This window comes from Giardia intestinalis, chromosome 5 (genome assembly GCF_000002435.2).
Source record: "Giardia intestinalis strain WB C6 chromosome 5, whole genome shotgun sequence".
NCBI lineage: Eukaryota > Fornicata > Diplomonadida > Hexamitidae > Giardia > Giardia duodenalis.
The window spans coordinates 885,381-908,173 of record NC_051860.1 but is presented as its reverse complement, the minus strand read 5'-3'; the positions used below and the strand labels follow the sequence as shown (position 1 = coordinate 908,173).

At 50.2% G+C, this 22,793-nt stretch overlaps 16 protein-coding genes across 16 annotated transcripts; 6 read left to right on the top strand and 10 right to left on the bottom strand.

Moving 5' to 3' along the window:
- Window positions 1-4: 4 nt before the first annotated feature.
- Window positions 5-1,543, top strand: GL50803_0015898 (DTW domain-containing protein; the record flags this gene model as incomplete). Its single annotated transcript, XM_038045839.1, has 1 exon — window positions 5-1,543. The coding sequence occupies one exon, from the start codon at window positions 5-7 to the stop codon at window positions 1,541-1,543; it is 1,539 nt and encodes a 512-aa protein (XP_037902158.1).
- Window positions 1,544-1,570: 27 nt separating this feature from the next.
- On the bottom strand, window positions 1,571-3,466 carry GL50803_0015897 (GiOR-2; the record flags this gene model as incomplete). The annotated part of the gene is made up of 1 exon (XM_001704146.1): window positions 1,571-3,466. The coding sequence occupies one exon, from the start codon at window positions 3,464-3,466 to the stop codon at window positions 1,571-1,573; it is 1,896 nt and encodes a 631-aa protein (XP_001704198.1).
- Window positions 3,467-3,555: 89 nt separating this feature from the next.
- On the bottom strand, window positions 3,556-4,269 carry GL50803_0012795 (uncharacterized protein; the record flags this gene model as incomplete). Its single annotated transcript, XM_038045709.1, has 1 exon — window positions 3,556-4,269. The coding sequence occupies one exon, from the start codon at window positions 4,267-4,269 to the stop codon at window positions 3,556-3,558; it is 714 nt and encodes a 237-aa protein (XP_037902157.1).
- A 73-nt stretch (window positions 4,270-4,342) lies between these two features.
- On the top strand, window positions 4,343-6,805 carry GL50803_0042048 (ABC transporter; the record flags this gene model as incomplete). The annotated part of the gene is made up of 1 exon (XM_001704144.2): window positions 4,343-6,805. The coding sequence occupies one exon, from the start codon at window positions 4,343-4,345 to the stop codon at window positions 6,803-6,805; it is 2,463 nt and encodes an 820-aa protein (XP_001704196.2).
- A 27-nt stretch (window positions 6,806-6,832) lies between these two features.
- Window positions 6,833-7,426, bottom strand: GL50803_0016113 (uncharacterized protein; the record flags this gene model as incomplete). The annotated part of the gene is made up of 1 exon (XM_038045849.1): window positions 6,833-7,426. The coding sequence occupies one exon, from the start codon at window positions 7,424-7,426 to the stop codon at window positions 6,833-6,835; it is 594 nt and encodes a 197-aa protein (XP_037902156.1).
- A 51-nt stretch (window positions 7,427-7,477) lies between these two features.
- GL50803_0014753 (Histone acetyltransferase type B subunit 2) lies at window positions 7,478-8,803 on the top strand (the record flags this gene model as incomplete). Its single annotated transcript, XM_001704143.1, has 1 exon — window positions 7,478-8,803. One exon carries the CDS (start codon window positions 7,478-7,480, stop codon window positions 8,801-8,803), a length of 1,326 nt encoding a protein of 441 aa, XP_001704195.1.
- A 16-nt stretch (window positions 8,804-8,819) lies between these two features.
- Window positions 8,820-9,149, bottom strand: GL50803_008650 (uncharacterized protein; the record flags this gene model as incomplete). The annotated part of the gene is made up of 1 exon (XM_001704142.2): window positions 8,820-9,149. One exon carries the CDS (start codon window positions 9,147-9,149, stop codon window positions 8,820-8,822), a length of 330 nt encoding a protein of 109 aa, XP_001704194.2.
- A 30-nt stretch (window positions 9,150-9,179) lies between these two features.
- GL50803_008651 (uncharacterized protein) lies at window positions 9,180-10,139 on the top strand (the record flags this gene model as incomplete). Its single annotated transcript, XM_038046371.1, has 1 exon — window positions 9,180-10,139. One exon carries the CDS (start codon window positions 9,180-9,182, stop codon window positions 10,137-10,139), a length of 960 nt encoding a protein of 319 aa, XP_037902155.1.
- Window positions 10,140-10,198: 59 nt separating this feature from the next.
- GL50803_008652 (uncharacterized protein) lies at window positions 10,199-11,533 on the bottom strand (the record flags this gene model as incomplete). The annotated part of the gene is made up of 1 exon (XM_001704141.1): window positions 10,199-11,533. One exon carries the CDS (start codon window positions 11,531-11,533, stop codon window positions 10,199-10,201), a length of 1,335 nt encoding a protein of 444 aa, XP_001704193.1.
- A 534-nt stretch (window positions 11,534-12,067) lies between these two features.
- On the bottom strand, window positions 12,068-12,796 carry GL50803_008654 (uncharacterized protein; the record flags this gene model as incomplete). The annotated part of the gene is made up of 1 exon (XM_001704140.1): window positions 12,068-12,796. The coding sequence occupies one exon, from the start codon at window positions 12,794-12,796 to the stop codon at window positions 12,068-12,070; it is 729 nt and encodes a 242-aa protein (XP_001704192.1).
- A 501-nt stretch (window positions 12,797-13,297) lies between these two features.
- Window positions 13,298-13,570, bottom strand: GL50803_0016114 (Ribosomal protein L36e; the record flags this gene model as incomplete). Its single annotated transcript, XM_001704139.1, has 1 exon — window positions 13,298-13,570. The coding sequence occupies one exon, from the start codon at window positions 13,568-13,570 to the stop codon at window positions 13,298-13,300; it is 273 nt and encodes a 90-aa protein (XP_001704191.1).
- Window positions 13,571-13,680: 110 nt separating this feature from the next.
- On the top strand, window positions 13,681-14,277 carry GL50803_008657 (C2HC-type zinc-finger domain-containing protein; the record flags this gene model as incomplete). The annotated part of the gene is made up of 1 exon (XM_001704137.1): window positions 13,681-14,277. The coding sequence occupies one exon, from the start codon at window positions 13,681-13,683 to the stop codon at window positions 14,275-14,277; it is 597 nt and encodes a 198-aa protein (XP_001704189.1).
- A 68-nt stretch (window positions 14,278-14,345) lies between these two features.
- Window positions 14,346-15,341, bottom strand: GL50803_008658 (uncharacterized protein; the record flags this gene model as incomplete). Its single annotated transcript, XM_038046373.1, has 1 exon — window positions 14,346-15,341. The coding sequence occupies one exon, from the start codon at window positions 15,339-15,341 to the stop codon at window positions 14,346-14,348; it is 996 nt and encodes a 331-aa protein (XP_037902154.1).
- An 851-nt stretch (window positions 15,342-16,192) lies between these two features.
- On the bottom strand, window positions 16,193-17,359 carry GL50803_00114119 (Alpha-7.2 giardin; the record flags this gene model as incomplete). Its single annotated transcript, XM_001704136.1, has 1 exon — window positions 16,193-17,359. The coding sequence occupies one exon, from the start codon at window positions 17,357-17,359 to the stop codon at window positions 16,193-16,195; it is 1,167 nt and encodes a 388-aa protein (XP_001704188.1).
- Window positions 17,360-18,879: 1,520 nt separating this feature from the next.
- Window positions 18,880-20,640, bottom strand: GL50803_00114120 (Kinase, NEK; the record flags this gene model as incomplete). Its single annotated transcript, XM_001704135.1, has 1 exon — window positions 18,880-20,640. The coding sequence occupies one exon, from the start codon at window positions 20,638-20,640 to the stop codon at window positions 18,880-18,882; it is 1,761 nt and encodes a 586-aa protein (XP_001704187.1).
- Window positions 20,641-21,429: 789 nt separating this feature from the next.
- GL50803_00137605 (VSP with INR) lies at window positions 21,430-22,767 on the top strand (the record flags this gene model as incomplete). Its single annotated transcript, XM_001704134.1, has 1 exon — window positions 21,430-22,767. One exon carries the CDS (start codon window positions 21,430-21,432, stop codon window positions 22,765-22,767), a length of 1,338 nt encoding a protein of 445 aa, XP_001704186.1.
- Between the last annotated feature and the right edge of the window lie 26 nt (window positions 22,768-22,793).

Below are 22,793 nucleotides of genomic sequence, written 5' to 3'. Positions count from 1 at the left end.
CTCAATGCAGCAGTGGTACTGCTACTTTTGTCACCTTTTAACCAATGCCCCCAGCTTTAGCCCTGCAAGGCCTCCGATACCAGTGAGCTTCCTTTGCTACCGTGGGGAGAAGAACTCCAAGTCATCGGTTCACGGTGTGGTGACTTCTTCAGAAAATGTAACGGTAAGGTACTTTTCCGGGGAGGCTGAAGAAGATCTCAGAGACACTCTGGAGAATGGATCAGTTCTCCTTATGACTGGGAGAGGTGCAAAGAAAGTCTCTGAGGTACAGTGGAGCGCGATTCGTCGAATCTACATTTTAGACTGCACATGGAACCAGGTTAACAAGTGCTTGCGTCAACTGGGACTGTACTCCCCTTCTTCTAACATAACCACTGCGTCTGATGCACAGAAGTGCACACCCAGCGTTCAACTTGTGGAGTTGGAGCCCTACACAACAATCTTTTGGAGACAGCACAAGCAGAAGAATAGCGGCTGTCTTTCCAGTGCAGAGGCGCTTTACTACTTACTTTCAGAGCTGAACCAGCAAGGGTTGGTCACGCGCAATCTTGACAATATCCTGACCTTCTTCCTTGCCCAGGCAGTCCTAATCTATAAGAGGAGCCCCTGGGTTAATAAGCAGGTTGACGCTCATTATAAGGAGATAGGTGAACTCTTCAAAAGACGGTGGGGCATTGATGTATCTGTAGCCCCCCAATCTTCAGTACAGAGCGGATCAGTTGGTTGCTGCCCTCGCTGCGGAAGCTCTGCTGAAGGCATTATATTCAAAGGCTCAAAGGGATGCGTAGTCTGTCTTCGAGAGGAGCTTAAACGAGCACTCACCAAAACCCTTGCGCGGTGTCCTGTGTTCTTTCCGGGTGGCAGATTCCTCGTACTATCCTTCTCAAATCTCTGTTTCACTGCCTTTCGGAATTACATGCGTGACTACTTAGGCTCTTCCGTCAGTGCATTGGATGATGTGATGCTACCTTACAGTCTTAGACAACACAACGATGAAGGTGCTGGTTACTTTTCTATTCTCCACTCAGCCCTACATCATGCTCAAGCAGAAAATATCCCACTGGTGTTCGATATTCGTGACTCAAACTCTGTGGCTAGCACAATCATGCACTCTGCTGTTCTAGGTGATCTGAGCCCTGGTATTGCTTCCGCAGAAGAGTTTCTTGAGTTTCCTAATCTTCAAGTGGACCCTACAATCGCATACAAGCGATATCTATCTGATGCTACTCAGCTTTATAAGCCAAAGCGGCAGCTAGGGCATGTTTCATTGTTTCGACCTTTCCTTTCTATTCCTGAGCATGTGCTCAAATGCTATGCAGACCCTCTTCTAACTAATACTAACTCATCCAAAATGCTAAGTCTTGTCCCTCTTTCTGAGGAAAAACAGTACCTTATGCCACTTCTTCGTGAATTAGTACCGTCTCCAGAGGCTGTCTGCGGGCTGTCAAAGAAACTAGAATGGCGAGCGCAGTCAGGAGAGGTGCCTTGTCCCCTTTGCGGTGCCGCGCTGGATGATAGCAAGTGCATCTGTAGTCAACTATAGAAGTGTTCACTTCGCTAGATTTGATGGCTACCAAGCCTCAAAGATAAGGTTCTGGTCTGCACGCAATTTCTCCCAGCGAGCCTTAGCATCCTTTTCTGTCATTCCGCTACTAACAAGAGATCGTAGGATAACCCCTTCAATTTCCTGTGGTACATTCCCAGCCTTACCACAATACGTTATAACGCACGTGTCTTTGCTTGTTACAAAGTTCCGTATATTATTTGCATATTCACCCATTAGACGCGTTACATAGCACTTATACTCCGCACAAAATGCTGTCTTATCCACATCTGCAAGAGCGTGCCCATCAGCATCATTGGGTATGATCTCAAACCACTCTCGGCTTTTTTCTTCGCGAGAAAAGGCTACGAAGATGGTTGCAATCCCTTTACGAACAAAATCCCTCAACTCGTCGATGAGCTCCTTAAGATCTGATTCACGACGCAGTCCTATGAATGTCATGTATGGGTCAAGTGGCTGAATAAACTCGCCAGGAGCGGCCCGCTTGAGCTGCTCTAGCCGCAAAGCTAAGCGATGCTGTAATCGAGATCGGCACGGAGCTAGCCCAGTCCCCAGACCAACTGTAATAGATGGAACGCCTCTGAACTCATCCCCACACCTCACAGGTGAACTGAATGTCTGGAAGAAGACGGCGCTTCCCTCTTGCAAACGGGAAAGATATCCAGTAGAGAGACCAGGTCTCTTCTCGATAGTCTTGCTGAGAGTTTCGCATTCGAAGTCGACATCCGAGACAATAAATTGCAATCTAGTTTCTCCGACATAGCTTGGAGCAGATGCTATAGAGTACATGCGATGGGTCATAGCTGGCATGTGTTCGATGAGTGTATGAATGGGGACCTTGAGGGAGGAGAACTTGGTAAATATATCTATCATGTTCAGCCTTGTATCTAGGAACACGGTTTTAAAGAGAGTAGGATCTTCCAACATATGGAGAGCCTGTCTGTATTGAGCTCCGTCGGTAACGTAAGGAACCAGCTCTTTGAAGCTGGTGAAATCTATTACCGTTGAAAAGTCTAAGTATTGAGAGAGGAGATCTAATACATAGATCGGTCTACCTAGCGGTAGAACAGCGTTGACTGCAGAGCGGACCCAGCTTGCGTGTTCGACAACCACAATATCTGATGCCTCTGCTACCACCTTACACCCATGATCTAGTGATATATGTCCCTTGGCAAGCAGGGCCTTGATGTCCTCTGCTCGATTTCGTGGGAGAATGGCACAGTGTCCGCCGGCCTCGTACTTCATGCACGGACACGTGATCTCATAGAGGTGAACAACGCCGTCGACTTTTCCGTCGCTGAGCACCTTTACCTTGGACATTATACCTCTTTTATAGCCAAGAGGAGACACGTCGCAAACCCACTTGTCTGGAAGAGAGGTGTTCTTTGTGACTATGATCTTGTTGGTGGAAATGACCGGTTGTTCAGAAAGGCCTAGCACTTTGAAAAGATCCTTCTTCCAGTGAATGTACGCGCTGTCATCACTTTTGAACTCGTCCCGGTCAAGGTGTAGTGCATCAAGTATCCGAGTGCCTCCAAATATCTCGATGCTTTTATCAGCATTCTTCGACGCTGCACAGAAGGTAGTGTAATTCTTCGATCCCATGCCAAATACTGCAAATCTGATGTCTCGGAACGGTCTCAAGCTCGGATTCACGGTCTGTAACCACGCAATGAACTCCTTGGAGGCCGGAGGGTGCTCCCCAGCAAAAAAGGTGCACGTCATATAAATGATCGTCCCACGAGGTATATTATACGGCTTTGCAAACGCCTTCATATTGATACTGGAGACGCTAGCTTCGCGGGCACACAAGTCTCCAACCAATTGGTCGGCTAGTCGCTGTATTGTGCCTGTTGCGGAGGCATACATGACGGTAATGGGCTCCTTGTTACTCCTTGTCATCTGCGATTTTATGGATATATAAAATGGGTGGAGCGCCGGCTGAACGTAACTCTGGGAATGTAACCCTGAACCTGGTTATCGAGTATTTCCTATTTGCCTATTCTTAATTTTGCAACTACCACCTCTTTTGTCTCGTCTTCTACATCACACGCTGGCCTGGACGTATAGTTGCGAAGAGGAAGGTAGGCGCCTATTAAGGTTTCCAGATACTCCATTGTAGTGTTTGACCCGCCACATGCCTCCTGACCAACGAAATTATGCACAGGTTTTCCATCTAAGTAGACGACTATTGTCGGACACAGCTCTTTCGGGTACCCCTTACAAGCATCGGTCGCCTTGATCCATGCCGTGCGCAGGCATATGTACCGCTCTGAAAGTCTTCGCAGCATCTCGAGAGTCCGCACACTGGCGCGAGTAGAGTCATTGTGGAGCAGCACGATACTGGCTCCATCAGCAATCCACGACGTGTATTCCTCTGCAGTGATTTCCCTGAACCCAGTGAATTGCTCCAGGCATTCATTTTGAGCTGCCGTTAGTTTGCTTACCAACCTTGCCTTGTAATCCTCCATGAAGGCTCTATCCTCCTCCGACAAGTCTAGGCTGTCAGACGATGACGGATTCGCTACAAAGTGCTCTACAGCTTCCTTTCGTATTGCTTGGTGTCGCGCATATTCCTCCGCCTGTAATTGTAAAGTGTTGACTTCTTCGTAGACCTCCAGTGCAGTCTTTCCGTAGGCCTTCTTGTCAAATATATCTTGCCACTGCGTAGTATTTGGGGCATCTGCACGACCTCTCCATTGCATTTTTTACGAGCTGTGCGAATGCGACCCAAAAGTACAACCTAACCTTCGCCAAGTTCACCCTATGAAAAACAAAATGCAACCTACACTATCTGTCTCGCATCTTTACTACGACGTCCCAATAACTATAAAGGCTAAATTCCATGCATACTTGCATCATCGGCTCCTGCGCAAGCCAAGGGACTGGGATCAGATGCCTGGCTATAAGCGGATTCTGCGCGATATTAACTTTAAGATCTATCCTGGAGAGTTTGTCGCCATCATAGGTCCCTCGGGCTCTGGAAAAACTAGTCTAATTAACATACTTGCAAACAGAGTTATCACTGAGACGTATTGTGGAGAAGTGAAGCTTAAGGGCAAGCAGCTTGGCCCATGGATAAAACCATATCTTGGCTATGTTCAGCAGGAAGACACGCTTTACGCCACAGACACTGCACGAGAGACGCTTCAGTTTACAGCTAACCTTAAGCTTAAAGGGGACAGTCAAATGAAAAAGAGCATTATAGACTCCATCATTAACAGCCTGAACCTCTCTCATGTTGCAGATCAGCTTATGGGCGCCGCTGCAGGTCAAGGGTTTGATGCATCAAATGTTAAAACTGGTCTGTCTGGAGGCGAGCGCAGACGAGTGAGCATAGCAAATGAAATAATCAGCTCCCCACGCCTTCTACTGCTTGATGAGTGCACAAGTGGCCTTGACACATCCACTGCCACAACCGTTGTCTCAACTTTGCGAAAAATTGCTGACAGTAGATATAGCAAGGATGTATCACGGTTTCTAGAGAGTAATACAGACAAGGACCCCAGCAAGAGGGGGGACAACATTACGGTGATGGCCACCCTCCATCAACCAAGCTCCTTCATGTGGAATCTGTTCGATAAAATCCTTGTACTAGCAGCAGGGCGTACAATATTTTACGGACGACCAGAGCACTTCTGGACAGCGATGCATTCCATAGGTTATCAGGTTCCACCCAGTTACAATCCAGCAGACTATCTTATTGAGGTTGTTAGCAAAGATGAGAATAAGTTTCCACATTGCTACGAGGACAGGTTAGACCTAATCCGTGCCATTTCGCAAACGTTCGATGTAGATCAAAACATAACCAACTTCATCATTGAGCAGGCTAACAATAGTGCAAAAGAAAGGGCTGGTACTGCGTTGACCGGTGTACCAGCATTGAACACTGTGAGTGTGCATAACATGCGCGCTGATGTTACAGAAGGCATTCTCATCTCCGAAGACTCCTTAAAGATAGGCAGTGGATGCAGGACACCATCCAGTAGGCAGTCCCCCGGCTCTTCAATAAGACACGATTTTGGCACCAGAACCTTGTCAATCAGCGGAAGCGAAGTTATGATCACAGGAACAACCATTGCCAGTACCCGCACTGAAAGCCTAGAGATGACTGAGAGCATCTGGAAGCAGGAGATGTTCACCGATGACGCTAGTTCTATAAAGAAGGAAGGCCATATGCAAAATCCTGCTAGGGTTCGCTCTTTTCCCAACTTAAAAGTGGGACCTATCGAAGGCAGCGTTGAAGTTCAGCAATACTTCACTAAAGTGTTGAAGCAGACACGCCTGGAGGCATATATGAAGAGACGAGAGGGAGGCGTGACCAGCCCACTTACACTCTTTTCTGACAGCCTGTTTGAGATCTTAGACTATAGAACCAAATATGCTCAACCATACTACTTTCAATTCATCACAATATATCTGCGCTTTCTTCGATTTTGCATACGAGAGCCATCGAGGCTCCTCGCATTTGTCTTTCAGTATGTCTTCTTCGCACTATTTGCAGGAAGCCTATTCTGGCGACTCGGTACCACAATGAGTGAGCTGAATAACCGCGTTGGCGCTCTGTTCTTTGTACAGACATGTATGGCCTTCGCACCAGCCAGTGAGTCTGCACTAAGGGTCTTTCAGTGTCGTCAAACGTATCACAGAGAGCATGCAAGCGGTACATATGCCACACTGCCATTTTATGTGGCAATGATCCTCACAGACATACCCATATACATTATTCTAGTACTCGTATATGGGGCCATAACATACTTCATGATCGGCTTCAACACAACAAACATCGGGAGATGGTTCTACTTCATGGGGCTCTGCTTCATGACACTTATCGCCAGCGTTAGCTTTTCCCATATATTCATAACCATGTTTGGCAGTTATAGAGTCGCGCAGATCATCCTTATGGTGGTTATCTCAGTCATTATCGTCTTTGCAGGACCCTACATAAACACAAAGACCATTCCTGTATACTATATCTGGGCACCTTGGGTTTCGTACTTTGCATATGCGTTCAAGGGGTTCTTTTATAATGAAATTATTGGGCTGTCTTTTACATGTGACGACGGGGTTCCAGAAGCTTCGTGTCCTGTTCAGACAGATAAAGATGCGATAGCTTATTATGGATTAGGAGACTATTCTCTCGTTGGTGCATTATTCCTAGCATATGGCTTCCTAACGGGGTGGACATTGGTTTGTTTTGTAATCAGCTATTTTCTGTTAAGATATAGACGCTTCAGTTAAATATGATAGCATATAATGGCCGCGTTCTCAAAGGTTTGCTTCGCGAAAACGAGCTGCATTGAAGTCATTTAGATCATCAGAGCTGAGGCTTGACTTACGGCTAGCACTAGACAAATTCTTGGACAAACAGACAGCTATCTGATGTGAGTCAAGAGCTGTGATGTTACTGGCTTTAGTCCTTGTAGGAGAGCTTCCGACTAAAGAGGGGGGCGAAACCAATCCTGGGGTTGGCTCTGGAATTGAGTCTACCGGCTGACTAGTATTCGCTTTTGCTGCATTGCTATTTGGGATAGAATAGTCCATATCCTCCATCATTACACCCCTCTGAAGGTCCTCTAGGTCTTGTCGTTCTTCTGCACTCAAAGAGCTGGCCATTTTAGCAAGACCTGAGTTTACAGGCTTTAGATCCGAAAACCGAGTTCCCGACTTGGGAAGTTTTGAATGTACCGTGGCCCATACTGAAGACCGGTTCTCATTTGGCTCCCCGGTACTTTCGTCTTCAGCAAAGTTTGGTATGCTTAACGACGCATTGGGATCGTCAGGATCAGCAATTACAGGTGTTCTTGGGAGGCTTTGTTTGAGCACACCATCGTCAAGGTTGCAAGACGCGCTTATTCCCATTGCTTTTCTGGAGTTTAAAAAATTGGCACACAGGATTTTTAGATCCGCACGATGGATGCCGTGAGCCAAGGAGTGCAACAGGAAGAGGTTAGCTATGATACTTACAGGATCTGGAAGCGTAATTGCATAATCCTTTATGATCTCTGCATATCTCATATCCTTGTTTTCCCCACCCTTACCTTGGGGTTTCAGCCATATGTGTCTGAAACGTTTATCACACGTTCTCTTAGTACTACTGAAAAGAAGAAGAATACAGGCGCGACCAACAATCCTTCCAGTAACTCTTACGCAAGCATTGGCTTCATTATCGGAACTAACACTCCCACCACTGGAAGCGACCGAGAGCAAAACTACCTGTATGTCAAGGAGCTTGCACTGCCATGTGCCAATCAAACCATAGATAGTGACTCCATAATCAAGCGGGACACCGGGGTCATCGTTGGTGGGTACGGATCGTCTCCCGTAGACAAGCTGGGGTCTTTTCACGATCTCCACTGGATAACCTTTCCATCCGAAGCCAACGCTATTGCATGCTGTCCCCACGACAAGAACCTCATAGCAGCTCTTTCAAACGACTCTGTCTATCTCTATGATCTTGTTAATCTGAAGCGGTGCAGTAATGAGCCAGAGGATAGTACACCGGTAGCCATGCTGGAGGGTTTAGAGACAGAAGGATTCTCTTTAAAGTTTAGCACTACCTGCCCATTCTTCCTGGCAGGAGCTGACCGTAATGGAAACGTGTGTTGGTGGGATTGTAGTGCATGTAAGCTTCTTGGAAAGATCAAACTGCAATCAGATATTAATGGTCTTGCTATCCACAATCACTGTCCAGTCTTAATTATAGTTGTTACAGATGGTGGCGAAATAGTTCTGATAGATACTAGGGTCAGCAAAGTCTTAAAATCTTACCAATTTAACATCTTACTCAAGCGGAAAGATACAGAACCACCTCTAATTCCGACGGCAATTGCCCTGTCTCCACACGACGAGTTCAGTGCAATCATTGCAGATAGTAGTGGGACGCTTCACCTTTTTAATCTATGCTCCCTAGAGAGTGGGCCTCTTAAATCAATGAGTTATCATACAGGCGCCGTGTACCAGCTGGACTGGTCCCCCTTCTATCCTAGCTATATCCTTTCTGGCTCTGAAGATAGTCGCGTTGTCCTCTGGGACCTTGCGCAGCAGACACGCCGCAATGTGCTAGACGATCAATATCCTGACTTACCCCCAGAAGTCCTTTTCATTCATGGTGGTCACACCACCTTCATCACTGCTGTAGCTTGGCATCCACTCATACCCAACTTAATTGGAAGCGCTGCCGAGGACAATAGCCTCCAGTTCTGGTGGCCATCGGCAGATTACCTTATGCCTTCCTAATTCCCTTCCAATAAATTTACTTCTGCTTGAGATAAGGCTCCTTGAAAGGCTCAGTGTCTTTGACATCGTTGTCATCGCTGTTACCAGGGAGAAGCTGATGCTTGAGCCTTTCAATAGCATCTTCTGGAAGGCTCGAAACGGTGCAGAGATAAGATTTAAGCATCGACTCTGCTACTATTTCGTCTTTGCTAAATCTGTTAATAATGGGGGTATGTTTATAGTCCCTGGGCAGCCCGCACTTTAAATCCAGCTTATCGAGCTCTTCTTTAGCTTCAGCCAAGAGCGTAGACAGGCGGTCTTCTCCATACTGAGCAATAAATCTGGGATACAGTGATACTTTCAACATTAAATTTTTACGCGGCATTGATCTGTAGCGATGGAACGAAGCCGGGCCTCGGCCACACAGGCCGCTCCCTCCGTCCTCAGCACAGCAGACCGCGCTAGAGAGCTGTGGCGGATGAGGATGGCTCCTGACTCCAATCTTGTAATATCAGTCACACCTCAAACTCTACAATCTCAGAGGCGAGGATCCTCAGCAGGCACATGTACACAACGGAGTCAGCAGCGTAGTGGTAGCAGCCACAAGGTTTGTAATACGGTAGGCCACAAGCGACAGCAAAAGGCCTCCCAATCTCGACCGAAGGCTAACGCAGCGGTATTGAATGGCAAAGAGGAGTACTATGGAGGCGAGTCGCTGTGGTGTGAAGACATTCAAGAAGAGATAAGCACGGTGAGCTATCGTGCCACGCGCATGACAGAGTCTGTGAAGAGGCTTTTTGTTGAAATATCTGCAAACGCTCGACCGTTGCAAAGAGGAGAGACCCGCGCCCTTATCTATTTAGCTAAGGAAAGATATGAAAAAGAGATGGAGAATGATTACTGTCTTCCACGCAAGACCAATGCAGCTAACAAGCCTTACACCTCTGTATCTGCACCCAAATCCAGCTATGACTGTCCAGATGAGCATGTGCCTAACTACATAGAAAATGATGATGTCCATAGTGACACTGTTAATCTTGAATGCACCCTGTCACAAACTAGTAGTGTCAAGGGGAGAAGCACGAGTAAGCAGGCAGTATTGAGGAATAAATTAGAGCTGTTCCCGCATAGCAGAGCGGGGTCTAGAGCTAGCCAGGCCAACATAGAGCAAGCTGTGAGCAGCTCCGCAGATCAAGGTGTCTCAACTGATAGCCTCAATCAAGACGCAAGATCGTTTACATACGATCGTTTCGCTGCCTGCGCCGAAAGTTCGTTTTCACTAAACTTGACATTTAAGAAGGCATTCCTCTATGCTAAGTACCACCTTTCACAGTGGATCAAACACTCCAGAGAATAGCCTACAAATGGAAGGCGAACCAAAGAGAAGTGATTTACGTGATTTCATAAGCACAACAGTTAGACAGAAGGGGTTGCAAGGTCAATATCGAGAAACTTAAGTTGCTCGTCTCCAAGCATCTCGCAGATGCTTTTAAAGAGAATTCGTGAGTACTGCGCGTGATTGCTCTTATCAAAAGAACAAAAGGCCGTGGTATCGATACTGCTCAGAACCGTAGTGAGTGCGCTTCGAATCCTCAGAATGTTTTTCCCTCGAGATTGCTCTAGAAGGTTGAGGTACCTGCATAGCATAGAGACTATCACAGTCTTCCAATCCAAATACATATTTTTCTGCGCCCTCTTCTTCTCAATCTGCCATTTATTATTTAAGCTTTTTATCGGCTTGTTCGGGAAATTCTTAGCAAATTTAGTATACTTTGTGCCATTGTAGCACAATATAAGGCGGAAGAAGGTTAGCTCATCATCAGTATTCCACTTTTTTATCCCAGCAGCTGAACTAATCGAGCCGGCGGTAAATCTCTCAGAATACTCTGGAAGGGCAGTGTTTGGAGGAGATGGGGTGATGGGCGGGAGAGGTGCAATAGCTGAATTGAAGACGCCCTGATCTTTCAGACTTTGCCAGTCAGCAACTTGGGAAGTTTGCGGAAGCAATGATACCTGACTCGTGTTGTGCATAATGTCCGTGAAAGCGACGAATGGAGAACAGTGATCTGCTCCTGCTCGCTTTCCATTTGAATATAATAAATCGTTAGAATTAGAAGCTATGTTAGATAAATCGTAGAAAAGAGTTAGAGTGTGAGATCCTGGGAGTTGAGGGTATAGATTAGTAGAGTTTATGTTCTGCGGCTGAGATTGACAGTGATGCATGCTCAAGGAAGAGGTCGGTAGACTATCCCTATCAGCGAGCAGGGGGAGACTCAGACCTGCAGTAATCCCCAGACCAAGCATAGATGGTGAAATACAGGAGGGGAGAGTATCAGATATCAATATCTCACTGTTCGCCATGTGTGTGTTTGGCTCGCTTCCCTGGCAGAGCATGTACTTGAGTCCGTGATTATCTGGTGAACTGCTGTCGTCCTTCAGCAACTGAAGCATGCATGTGGTTAAATTACTTTGCGTGTGAAGATTTTTAGAGTCTAGACGTGTTGGTTCTGTCCCGGTTACCGTCGGTGCAGCACTCAGTTTGTTTATTTTTAGAGGCGATGAGTCTGCAAGCGTGGTGCTCAAAGGTTGATGGGATGGCTCGTGAAGTAGTGGGGGTACTTTGGGGGAAAGCAGTGCGCCATTCGGTTGAGTCACGGCTTCCTTAGAGCCCAAGACGTGCAACCCTGGTGAGCAGATTCCATCTACTTCGTGAACAGCTGCCTTGGGAGGCGACTCCTCACTTGTTATCATCTGGCCTAATATGAAGGTTGCACGGCCTTTTTAAAAGTTTTTGAGGTGTAAATTCGATGATCAAATGAGTGCTTTTGAACAGTAACTGGGTAAAGCACTGGTGCTACAGGCTACAGCCATGATCGAAACAAACGCACACTTATTTTTCAGGCCAAGGGGAACAGAAGCTCGTCTTTTTGCCTGCCTCAAGGAGGGGAGCGAAGGCACAGCAAGTGAACTGGCTGCAGCAATAGTCACAGCCAACAAATTCTTGGGTCAATCGCCCTGGAACACTCCCATGCAAACTTATAGATCAACATTAACTCTGTACAAAATGCCTCTAATTCTGTAGTCAGTAATTAGAAATGATACCTTCAACAAGCTCCATTACCCAAGTCAACAGGCCAGCGCACAGAAAAAAGCAAATCGTTTACGCTAGTAACAGAATACCGACACTAGCAGGGGCATCCCTCAAATTAGCGATCTGAAATATCTAACGCTTCAAACGGAGCAAAGTGAGGTAGGATGAGTCGCGAGGGTCCTCTTCGAGAGCTATCACTGCTTTTTTATCTGTCTGAGCTTTTGGAGCTTGGATTGAACATGAAGCTCAGTCATGAATGGATACTTCTCCCTCATAATCTCGTGGACAACTCGCTGAGTTGGGCGCACGTGTGCAGCCAAGAGATTATCGTACACATTCTCTAAGTCTCTGCTCATCTCTGCGCTCCATTTGAGACGAGTGGTCTTATAGGGCATCGATATCCCGAACGAATGCACTTGCTTCTGTGGATCCGGGAACGGGCGTAGCTGCGCCTGTCGGGAATCAATCTTGACAGGAATATATCTTGGGGTTTGAATGAGCGAAATTCCCTGGCAGGGCAGCCTAGGATGCCTCGGAGCAGTGGTAGAAAGAACCAAATACTGGACGTCGCCGTTACTAGACATGGGGACGGTATAGACAGAAATGGGCTGATCTTGTAGATACACTAGGGATGGAGTCGTAGAAGAAGAACAGGGGACAGAGGCCGAAGATGAGGTTGACGTTAATATTGGCGGAACCTCCAATCGCACTTGGGGTTGAGACGTTCGGGGAAACACTACAGATGCTGGAGGAGAGAGTGTCGGTGTTAAATCTTTGAGGTGACTGTTACTTTTGTATGTGGCGAGGGCATGCATAACATAATCGATAGGCATGCTAGTTATGTCCCCGGGATCGTTGTGAAGCTGTGCCCCCTCTGTGGTTGGCACGTTTTCCTGAGGTTCTCCCAGGCTAACAGGTATCATAATTAAATACCAAAATACTAATTTTCCAAAAGTCTTTAATAAGTTTGACCTATCACTGAGAGAATTGGATACCGTGAAGATCTACCCATTTGATACCCATTTGAGGAACATATAAGTGTAGCTCATCACCTGATAAACCCTTGGTCCTGTAACAGAATAGAAATAGTAGACTCTGATTATTAACAAGCGCATCAGTTTAATCAGGATCTAATTGTCCGATGACTCTGTGTTCTTTAGGATATTATGGGAGCAGACCATTACTTACATAATAACATATGTCCTAAAAAGGGAGCAATCTGCGTGTCTTTTGATTCTTGGGTCGCTCAACTAACGACGCCCCGCTTACACCATGTTTTTAGTGAATACAGATTTCATCTTGGCATCAGCCATTGCCAACTTTAGCTACAATACAAAGTCCGGCCCGAGTCGCCGGCGAGGCTAAGGCCGGACCAGCGGAGCCGTCAGGACACGTTTACTCCGTCGTAGCTAGCTATCTGAAGTCTAGATGTTCCTAGCGTAGACCGAGAGCTGATCGCGCTTAGCCTTCGCGCGCTTGATGTTCCCAAGCCTCTTCTTTGCATAGCGGAGCGCGTGGCGGTCCTTATTCATTCGCAGGAGCTCTATAATGTGCATTTCGTAGGGCGCCATTCCCGTGCACTCCTGAATGATGCTCTTGACGAACTCCTGATGAGGCTTAGTCTTGCGCTCCTCCTTCTTGCGGACAATGCGAACTACTGCGCCGCCCTTCTTCAGGTTGAATACTTTGCCTGGCATACCACACCGCTCCTTCTAAATCAGGAATTGAAATGAATTTAAAATGGATTGGAAAATAAAACCCGCTACTTCGACACCTTGGGGCCTAGGCGCAGCAAGGGTGGCAGGCAATGGCAGAGCAGGCTAGTAAAAACAAGGATTTCAACATGGTCGTTTCTCTCGTTAAAACACAAATCAGGGGAGAGCGACGCTTCAATGCCGACGGAATTGGCCACTGCATCCCTGCGCTGACAGCGCTAATAGACAAATACGATTGGATTCCCCAACGTTCGGCGGCCATTCCGGCCTCAGATCCTCCCCTGACCGCCTCTGCAGGGAAGTCATTAGCAAGGATGTCCCCTCGTGACCCTCGGATGGATGACCGGGCCAATGGCATCCAGGCATCCCCCACTAACTATGTTCACGATTCTGTGCACACCACGTACAGCAAGCCTCAGCACCAGGCATCGAGGCCCCCGCCTATGGCTGCACCAATAAGAGAGCAAGTAGAGACTCCACGGCGAGATGAAGACGATGGACGTGTTTCCTGCGAATACTGCGGCCGCGGATTTGCCCCAGACCGCATAGATAAGCACAGACAAGTGTGCAATAAGCACCCGGACAAGATTGCCAAGGCTGCAAAGAGGGGTCAACTGGACATGACAGCCAAGCGCGTTGGCGACCTAATGGATGAAAAGGGAAAGCCGAAGGGCAAGCCCCGCAGGTGAGCAACTTGCCTTTGGTTAGTTGGGGATCGGTTGCCTCAATATGCTTTATCGTTGAAATGGATAATAATTTAATCTACCGATAGACTCCGTTTTCCAAAAAGACCAACTTTGGGTATAGCTCTACTACACACCGTAGCATAAAAGGTACCAGACCATACTAGCCCGTACACGGCACCATATATCCAGGAGGCCACAGGCACGCACTGGAACGTTGTTTTTCCAGAAAGGTGCCAGAAGCACTCTGGTGCAGCCTTTCCATACCCAACTCCCACGCAGATACCGTACACAAAAAACGATGTTGTTAATACAAGTCCAATGTATCTCATCTTGTAGCTTTTATTGAGGAAGTTCTTTGTTGAATATCCAGGCGGAACCTGCCGGTGATCCGACTCCCCGACCACCTTTATGTGTATCTGGTGAACCCTCTCCGACATGTCCCCGTTAGGAGGTGCTGTGGGGGGAAGAGATTCAGTGAAAAACTTCTGGTATGAAGTGATAGCATCCTCTCTAGCGACTGCTCGATTATTTGCGGCTACCTGGTCTGCCTCGAGGTAGTCGAGGACAAATATGGACATAAAAAGCAATAGTCCATAGGCCAAGATATAAATATACCAGATGAAGTACCCATAAACCACAAAGGTGCGAAGAGCATTGTACGCCTCTTCATTTTCGGGAGTAATGGAGATAAAAGGAAAGACAAACAATAAGTGAACTAGACAACCAATTGCTGTGTTGATTGAGAATTTAGTGAAATGCTCGCACCACACTATGGTGTGAGTGTGCCTGAATGTGGGCGTGAAAAGGGTCAGTAAGATCCCAAGCAGACCAAAGGTTCCAATCCACAGAATCTGTACATAAAAAAATATGCTAGCAGATCCGCTGCCAGGGTATGGACAAGCGCCTGGATTTTCGGCAACGTAGCTCCCCCGAGTACAACGAGTAAATCGCTCTAAGTCATCGAAGGGAATACGATACGTTCCAAAAACCAGGGCACCGACTAGAACCCCGCCTAGTCCTGCGAGACAGTTGCGGTAGCGGAGAGTATAAAATCTTCTACATTTCATAACCTATCTTCTAATTATAAATTGCTTTTGCTGCTCGTAAAATACTTAGTCAAACCCGTGTAATAAGTATTGCCACGAAGTCCTCAAAGATGACGGCTTTGCATTGCAAAAGATGTTATGGTGCTTTTCCTTCTTGTGAGTGTGCATCCCTGTCTTGCTCTTATTTACCCCCTTACTTTATTGAAATATAAGTAGTGGCGTGGTGCTAAGCATTCGAGAATAAGTTTGGGGCTAAATACTAAGCGGATGAACAAAGAAGAAGTATGCAAGACTAAGATTGCGGGGCTCACTCTAGCGTGCGCAACTCAACCAAGTATGGCACGGTCAGTAGTATTAGCGTAATAAACAGTCTAGGATGGTATAGCATGTAGATAACTACTGTCACAGTTTTGAGTATCTTGTCGGGAAATTGTCTGTGTAATGAGCCACTGCAAAGTCTCGATCCTTGTGCCTGATGCAGCTTTTCCATGTCCTCATTTGTTCACAGTTCTTTGCTGAACAATACGGAGTCTATTTCTAGGTACGGTCCACAACATTTTATTATAGAGAACGTTTTATATGAAATATTTTAGATTGTGGATTGGATAACGTAATACATCCATATAACTGTTATCCATGCAGTGTTGTAAATACTCTAGTAGATCTCTAAGGTTCATATTGTATCTATCGGCACTTTTTGGCAAATGGAAAATACCGGGCTATGCTTGGCGGTCAGTCCTCATAATAACTGCGACTGCTGGTTTGTAGAGCACATTGCTTAGTTAGAGTTTTGGCAGAGAGAAGTATCTTGGTATACATGTCACACCAGCAAACAGACAGAGTCCAGAGCATGAGAGGAAGATTCACTAGGGTTACATGACGTGCCAGAGGACGCAGCAGGCCTCGGCGAGGTTCTTGGACATCGTGGCTCGGATGTCCTTGGCTAAGTTGCCGTAGTGGGCGTAGAGGACCTTGCACTGCTCTGCCTGGTCGTAGAGCATCCCGGTGATGCGGCAGCAGCGGTCGGTGTCGCCCTTCTTCTGGCAGGCCAGGCTCAGGAGGTAGGCGGCGCCTCGGGCGGGGCAGTGGAGCGTCGCGTTGCAGCAGCAGAGCGCGAGCTCGTCGTCGCCCTTGTAGGCCTCGATGAGGGCCTGCTCGATCGTCTTCTTGGCGATGTTCTCGAACGCCTCGGAGATCTGCTTCCACTCGCTGGGGACGGTCGTGCCGAGGAGGCGGATGACCGTGTCCGTGTCCGGGTGCTTGACGCCGATCAGCGCGGTCTTCAGGGCCTCTGCGTCGCCCTGGACGTTGTTGCGGGCAGACCTGCAGAAGGCAAGCCAGGAGTTCACCATGCGGGCCCAGACGGTCTTGGAGCCGATCTCCTTCCTGAGCGTGGACTCGAAGTCGTCCCCGAAGAGCTGGTGGTACCTGCCCTTGACCCTTGCGTAGATCTCGGGGGTCGTCGTCAAGAGCGTGTCCGTGAGGCACCTCTCGTCGTTCCCGCCCTTGAAGGCCTTCTTGATCAGCTTGCAGCGGACGTCGATCTCGTCGTCGAGGACGATCATCATGAGGTCCTTGTAGTCCCCGTTCTTGAACAAGGCGTCGAGGTACTCGGAGGCCGTCTTCCCGTTGGCCGCCCTGAATGCGGCGTAGATCTCGGCGCGCTGCCTATCGTCGAAGTCGGCGACGCTCCTCGCAAGCCCGTCCATGTCCTTGGCGTCGATGAGCGCCTTGATCTCGGTAGCCTTTGCCGCAGCCATTTTTAATTTTGCCGAGCTGTTTCTCGCCGCATGCGGACGGCAGAGGTCGGGCCAGTAGATGGAGCGCCCCTTATCGCACCGGGCTGTGGTGCGTGGACGGGGCGAGTATGTCAATCCTGCTCGGATGCATGCTGCGACAGTCGAAGACGAGGGTCTATGTCTCCACACATAAGGGAAGCAACAATTGAGTGCTGCAGCGCGCCCGGCCGCCTGTGCCGTGGCACCCCTGAGAAGGTGCTGCCCGACGATCATGGCCAGCCCGTAGGCTAGTCGACACATCGTGGAAGCAACAGAACGTGAGAAGCATGAAAGGCCGGTCCATGGCACGAACCAGGATGCAGATGCTCCGTGCATCGGGGGATGGCACGCTGGCCTCGCGGCGGCAGAGCCGTCATCTGATCACTCATTTACTCTCCGCTTCACCGGGGCGGGGTTGTCCCCTGCCACCTGACCAGGTCCTCCATGCGAGCCACCGCCGCCCCGGACAAGCCACTCCCCCCATGCACCGGCCGAGATCCAGAATCCGAAATCAGAAGGTCAGATGTCGTCCAGCTCCGACGGGGAGGATTGTGCCTCCTCCTCCAGGGTGGTAACGAATGCAGATGAGCGTCCGAGGCTGGTGGTGGGATCAGCCTCTCACACGCTAAGCTGACGCTCACCAGGATCATTGCCCGCTGGTCGAGATGGACCCACACGTGACCCATGTAAATCCCTCGACAAGAAATAGGAGTTGGGGTGCTTGGCTGGCAGAGGTGGACTGATCCTGCCCGCACCGGAGAGTATTGGCCTGGGCCACCTGCCGGGTGTCTGCCACAGCAGTTGGCAGTGCCTGACACCCTCGAGTAGACAGGTGTCGTCTGCCGAGCAAGCCGACTTCGGTGAGCCAGTCCTAATCGCTCTTGGTGCCTCAGACGACGCCTCTCAGAGAGGTGGCCCTGGACCGACGCCTCGACAGACCGAAGCATCACCCCCAAGTGTGTTGTGCAGTGCAGATGGAGCCCACACGTCACTGAGCCAGATGCACTGCACAGGGTGGGCGTCGACGCGGTCTCGTGCTGGGTGACGGACCACCTGCAAGAGCGCACTGCGATCCATGAGCAGAGGGCCGGGCCTCTTCTCCGACACAACGCATGGGAGTACTCCATCGACATCCACGAACGCGTACCACACCCCAAGATAGAGGCGCACGGGGAGCGCACCCCCGACAGCAGGGTCGATGGTCCACGTCATGGGGAGACGAAGAGGCACCCCAAGAAACGGGGTAGACACCCGGGGTCGTGGCGTGCGATCTTCGTCATGGAACACCAGGGTCCCGGGCCACGTGGAGGCCAGATCGCCGCGACAGACGCAAGACCCTGAATAACGGGTGCTCACTAGATGTCAGACGATGGTTGACCCCGACGGGCCAGAGGGAGGGAAGTCCTAGGGGGCACCGCGAGGAGCGGCAGCTTTTAGGAGAGCTGGGACATAGGGGTTCTTCCGCCGGAATCGAGGGCATCCGACCTCGGACTCTGGACTCTGCCTAGAAGCGAAAGACCTGCCTTCACTTGCCTCAACTGCCATTAAACTCCGATCTTTCCCAGTGCATCGAAGCAAAAATAAGACTGTCCGGGCTGCCTCCACGTGCTAATAGATCCCATCAGAAGCAGACGAGTCGTGGAGATGGGCTCGTTCCACGTGCCTGCTCCTCTGAGGATGCGCTGCCCTTGCTCCTCACCGAGCCCCTGGAGCTCCTCTCCTGTCTCCTAGTGGTCAGTAACATGTGGCACTGGCGCTTCAATCCATTGGCTTTAAGGCGTTTACTCTGAGAGGAGGGCGACTATCTCATGGCGTCTCCATAGCTTAGCCATGTCAAGGGCAGTTTCGTCCATATTATCTCTAATATTCTTCTCCCTCACAAGGAGCCTCGCACACTCTATGTAGCCGCTCTGCGCAGCGACTGTGAGAGCGGGCCATCCATCGTTATTTTGCATACCGCCCTCTTTTTCCACAAGTAATCTGACACAGCTTGCGTGGCCATTCTTTGCAGCCCACATGAGAGCTGTCCATCCATCCCTCGATTGCGCACAACTCTCCTTTTCTACGAGTAGCTCAACACAGCCAGCTTCGCCACGTTCTGCAGCAATCATAAGAGCAGTCCATTTGCTGTTATCCTGTATACCGCCTTCCCGTTCCAGGAGCAACTCGACGCAATCTCTATGGCCGTTCCCTGCTGCAGCCATAAGGGCGGTTTCCCCATCGTTATCCTGCATGCCAACCTCGTTCTTCAAAAGCAATTTGATACACTCTAAATGGCCAGCACTTGCTGCAGACATGAGAGCCGTCCGCCCCTTGTCGCTCTTCAGGCCGCTTTCCTTCTCTAGCAGGAGCTTAAGACAGTCTGCGTGGCCAGTCCTTGCAGTATACATGAGGGCGGTCCATCCGTTGCTATCTTTCAGTCCTTTCTCTTTCTCCGCGAGCAGCTCCACGATCTCTGTGTATCCATATACCGCCGCCCTTATCAGAGCAGTTCCCTCGTATATCTTCCAGTCACCTACAAGTGCGCATCCCTTCATCTTCATGCCCCCCTGGAGCGGTATGAGAGCCTTCACGGCCTCCACGTCGTTTCTATCGACTGCCCTCATGAGGTCGGTGGAGTCGTCCTCCTCTATTAGGTGCTTCTCTGGCTCTTCTGACTCCTCTGACTCTTTGGTTTCGCCCATCTCTGCCTTAATCTCCTGTATTTCTCTGAATAACTTGACGGCAGCAGCACACTGCTCCCTGATGATGTCCATTCTTGCAGCTCGATCAGGAGGGTCCTTCCTAAGAACTACTGTTTCGTTGTTGGCCCTATTCAAGGCTTCTACAAAGGCTTCACGCACCTCCTTTAGCCTTGTGTCTTGGGCCTCCTGTTCATCAGCAGAGATGTCAAGCCTCCGAAGTAGACGGGCGAGCCCCCTGGCAGTCGGCCTCTCGGCGAGATCGAGGACGAGCATCCTCTCAAGGACGCTCCTTGCGAGGTCGTCTGCGACACCGCTCAGGTCCGGCCTCCATCCGTCGACGAAGACCTCTGCAGGATCCCTGTCCCCCAGGAAGTCCGGCTTCCTCAGGGTGGCGAGCTCGTATGCGACGGCCCCGAGGCTCCAGATGTTGGACGCGGGAGTTATGATACCGCGGAGGAGCGTCTCGGGGGCCATGTACGCGGGGTCGCCGGCCTTCGCAGCTCCACTCGATATGCCCTTGCAGAACCCGAAGTCTGCAAGAACAACACGCCGCCCGTCCCCAGCGAACATGACGTTGTCGGGCTCGAGGACAACGCTAGAGGGCAGGCCGCTGTGGGCACTTCTGCTGAGCCCGTGGAGGTGGGCAAGGGCGCCAGCCAATTGCTCCAGAAGAGAGAGCACCAGCTTGCTGGGAATAGGTTCGTGAATGTCCCTGTAGTCGGTGATGAACTGCCGGAGGTCTCCACAGCAGCGGTCTGTGACAACAAGGATCGTGTTGCCGTCTGTAAGTACCTGGTGGTATTTGAGAACGTCTGGGTGGGAGAGGTTAAGAAGAGCGGTCAGCCCACGCTTTAGCATCCACACCGTGCTGACCCAGACCATCGAGCCGGATCTCTTTCACAGCAAGGTAGGGGCATCCCCTGAGAGAGTAGATAACGCTGAAGGCCCCTGCTGAGCACGCTCCCCAAACGCCCATCGACCCTGCAGAGCCGCTAACTGCACTGTTACTAGCAACTCCTAGGGCTCCCTCTGCGGCAGCTGGGACAGGGGGTGGAGCCAACAGCCATCGCTAATCTTAACTGCAATCCGGAGCCATCCTTTGGAGTGGCCTTGGCTACTACCCGAGCAAGGCGGCCAGTGCGAGCTGTCGATGGCAGGCCAAGGAGGGCATACTAGCGGCTCATATGGCCCTGAGCAGGCCGGATCCTGGAGGCCGACGCGGAGTGCCCCAGACAGAGTATGCCGATCAGGGACCACACTGAGCTCTGGATGCATCGATGGAGAGGAGCTCTTAGTATGTTATCCACAACCAGCCATCGTCTCCGGACGGTCGAGAAGTGGGCGCGGCTTACCCATGAGACCTCTGAGCGCACCTGCAGGCGGGGTCAGTGATACAGTGACAGCAATGTACAGGAGTGCACCCCGAGCAATCATTCCACAAGAGAGGTGCGGTCTGAGTCTGGCCCTCACTGGTCCTGTTTCTACTGAAGTCAGGAATAACTGCACTGTCAGCTGGCCTCCGGTTGGCGTGCTCCTATCTCGTCCTTCTCCAGTACAACTGATCAAGAGAGCAAGAGTGACTGTCTCTCACTGCTCGCGGCAACACATCAGCCTAGCGGAAGAGCAGTGGCACGTGTACTCCGGCTAATGTTGATAGGATTTCTCCTAGTTTGTGCAACCGTGCTGGCAAAGCACAACGAGAAGGGCTCTAGTGCAAACTGCAACACGCCCAACTGCAGGGACTGCACAAACCCGAAGGCCGAGAACGAGGCCTGCACTGACTGCGACCCCGCCTACGTCCTGAACGGGGGCCAGTGCGTCGAGAAGGCGTGCAACACGCCCAACTGCAAGGCCTGCGATAACCCGAAGACCGACAACGAGGTCTGCACGGCGTGCGACCCCGCCTACGTCCTGAACGGGGGCCAGTGCGTCGAGAAGGCGTGCAACACGCCCAACTGCAAGGCCTGCGATAACCCGAAGACCGACAACGAGGTCTGCACGGCGTGCGACCCCGCCTACGTCCTGAACGGGGGCCAGTGCGTCGAGAAGGCGTGCAACACGCCCAACTGCAAGGCCTGCGATAACCCGAAGACCGACAACGAGGTCTGCACTAAATGTAATGATGGCGACTACCTCACCCCTACAAACCAGTGCGTACCTGACTGCACAGCCATCAGCGGATACTACGGAGATAGTGACAAGAAGTGTAAGGCATGCAACCCTGAGTGCGCTGAGTGCGTTGGACCGGCCAACAATCAGTGCACGGCCTGTCCTGTTGGGAAAATGCTTCAGTATACAGATACTAATACTCCTGTCAATGGGGGCACGTGCATGGACCAGTGCAGCGTGAGTTCTACAAACGATGGATGCGCAGAGTGTGGGGCTCAGATAGGAGGAACTGCATATTGCTCAAAGTGCAAGAACACTCAACAAGCCCCCTTGAACGGCAACTGTGCGGCCAGTTCACGAGTAGCCTTCTGTGCAACAATCACAAGTGGGGCCTGTACAAAATGCAATGAGGGTTACTTCCTCAAGGACGGCGGCTGCTATCAGACAGATAGACAGCCTGGTAAGCAGGTCTGTAGTAGTGCACAGGGAGGAACATGTCAGACGTGTGCCAACGGACTACAGGCACAAGGTGGGGCCTGTGGGGAGTGCCATTCTACTTGTGCTACGTGCTCGACTGCAGGTGACCCTAATAAGTGCAAGACCTGTGCCACTGGGTATTACAAGGAAAACGGTGACGATACCACTGCTGGGTTATGCAAGAAGTGCTCAGAGAAGATCTCTGGATGCAAGCAATGTGTGTCATCATCTGGCAGTTCAGTCATATGTTTAGAATCAGAAGTAGGCACTGGTGGAAGCGTCAACAAGAGCGGGCTCTCCACGGGGGCCATAGCGGGGATCTCCGTCGCTGTGGTCGTCGTCGTGGGGGGCCTCGTCGGCTTCCTCTGCTGGTGGTTCGTGTGCAGGGGGAAGGCGTAGGTACTTAGGTAGTGAATGCTGTACAG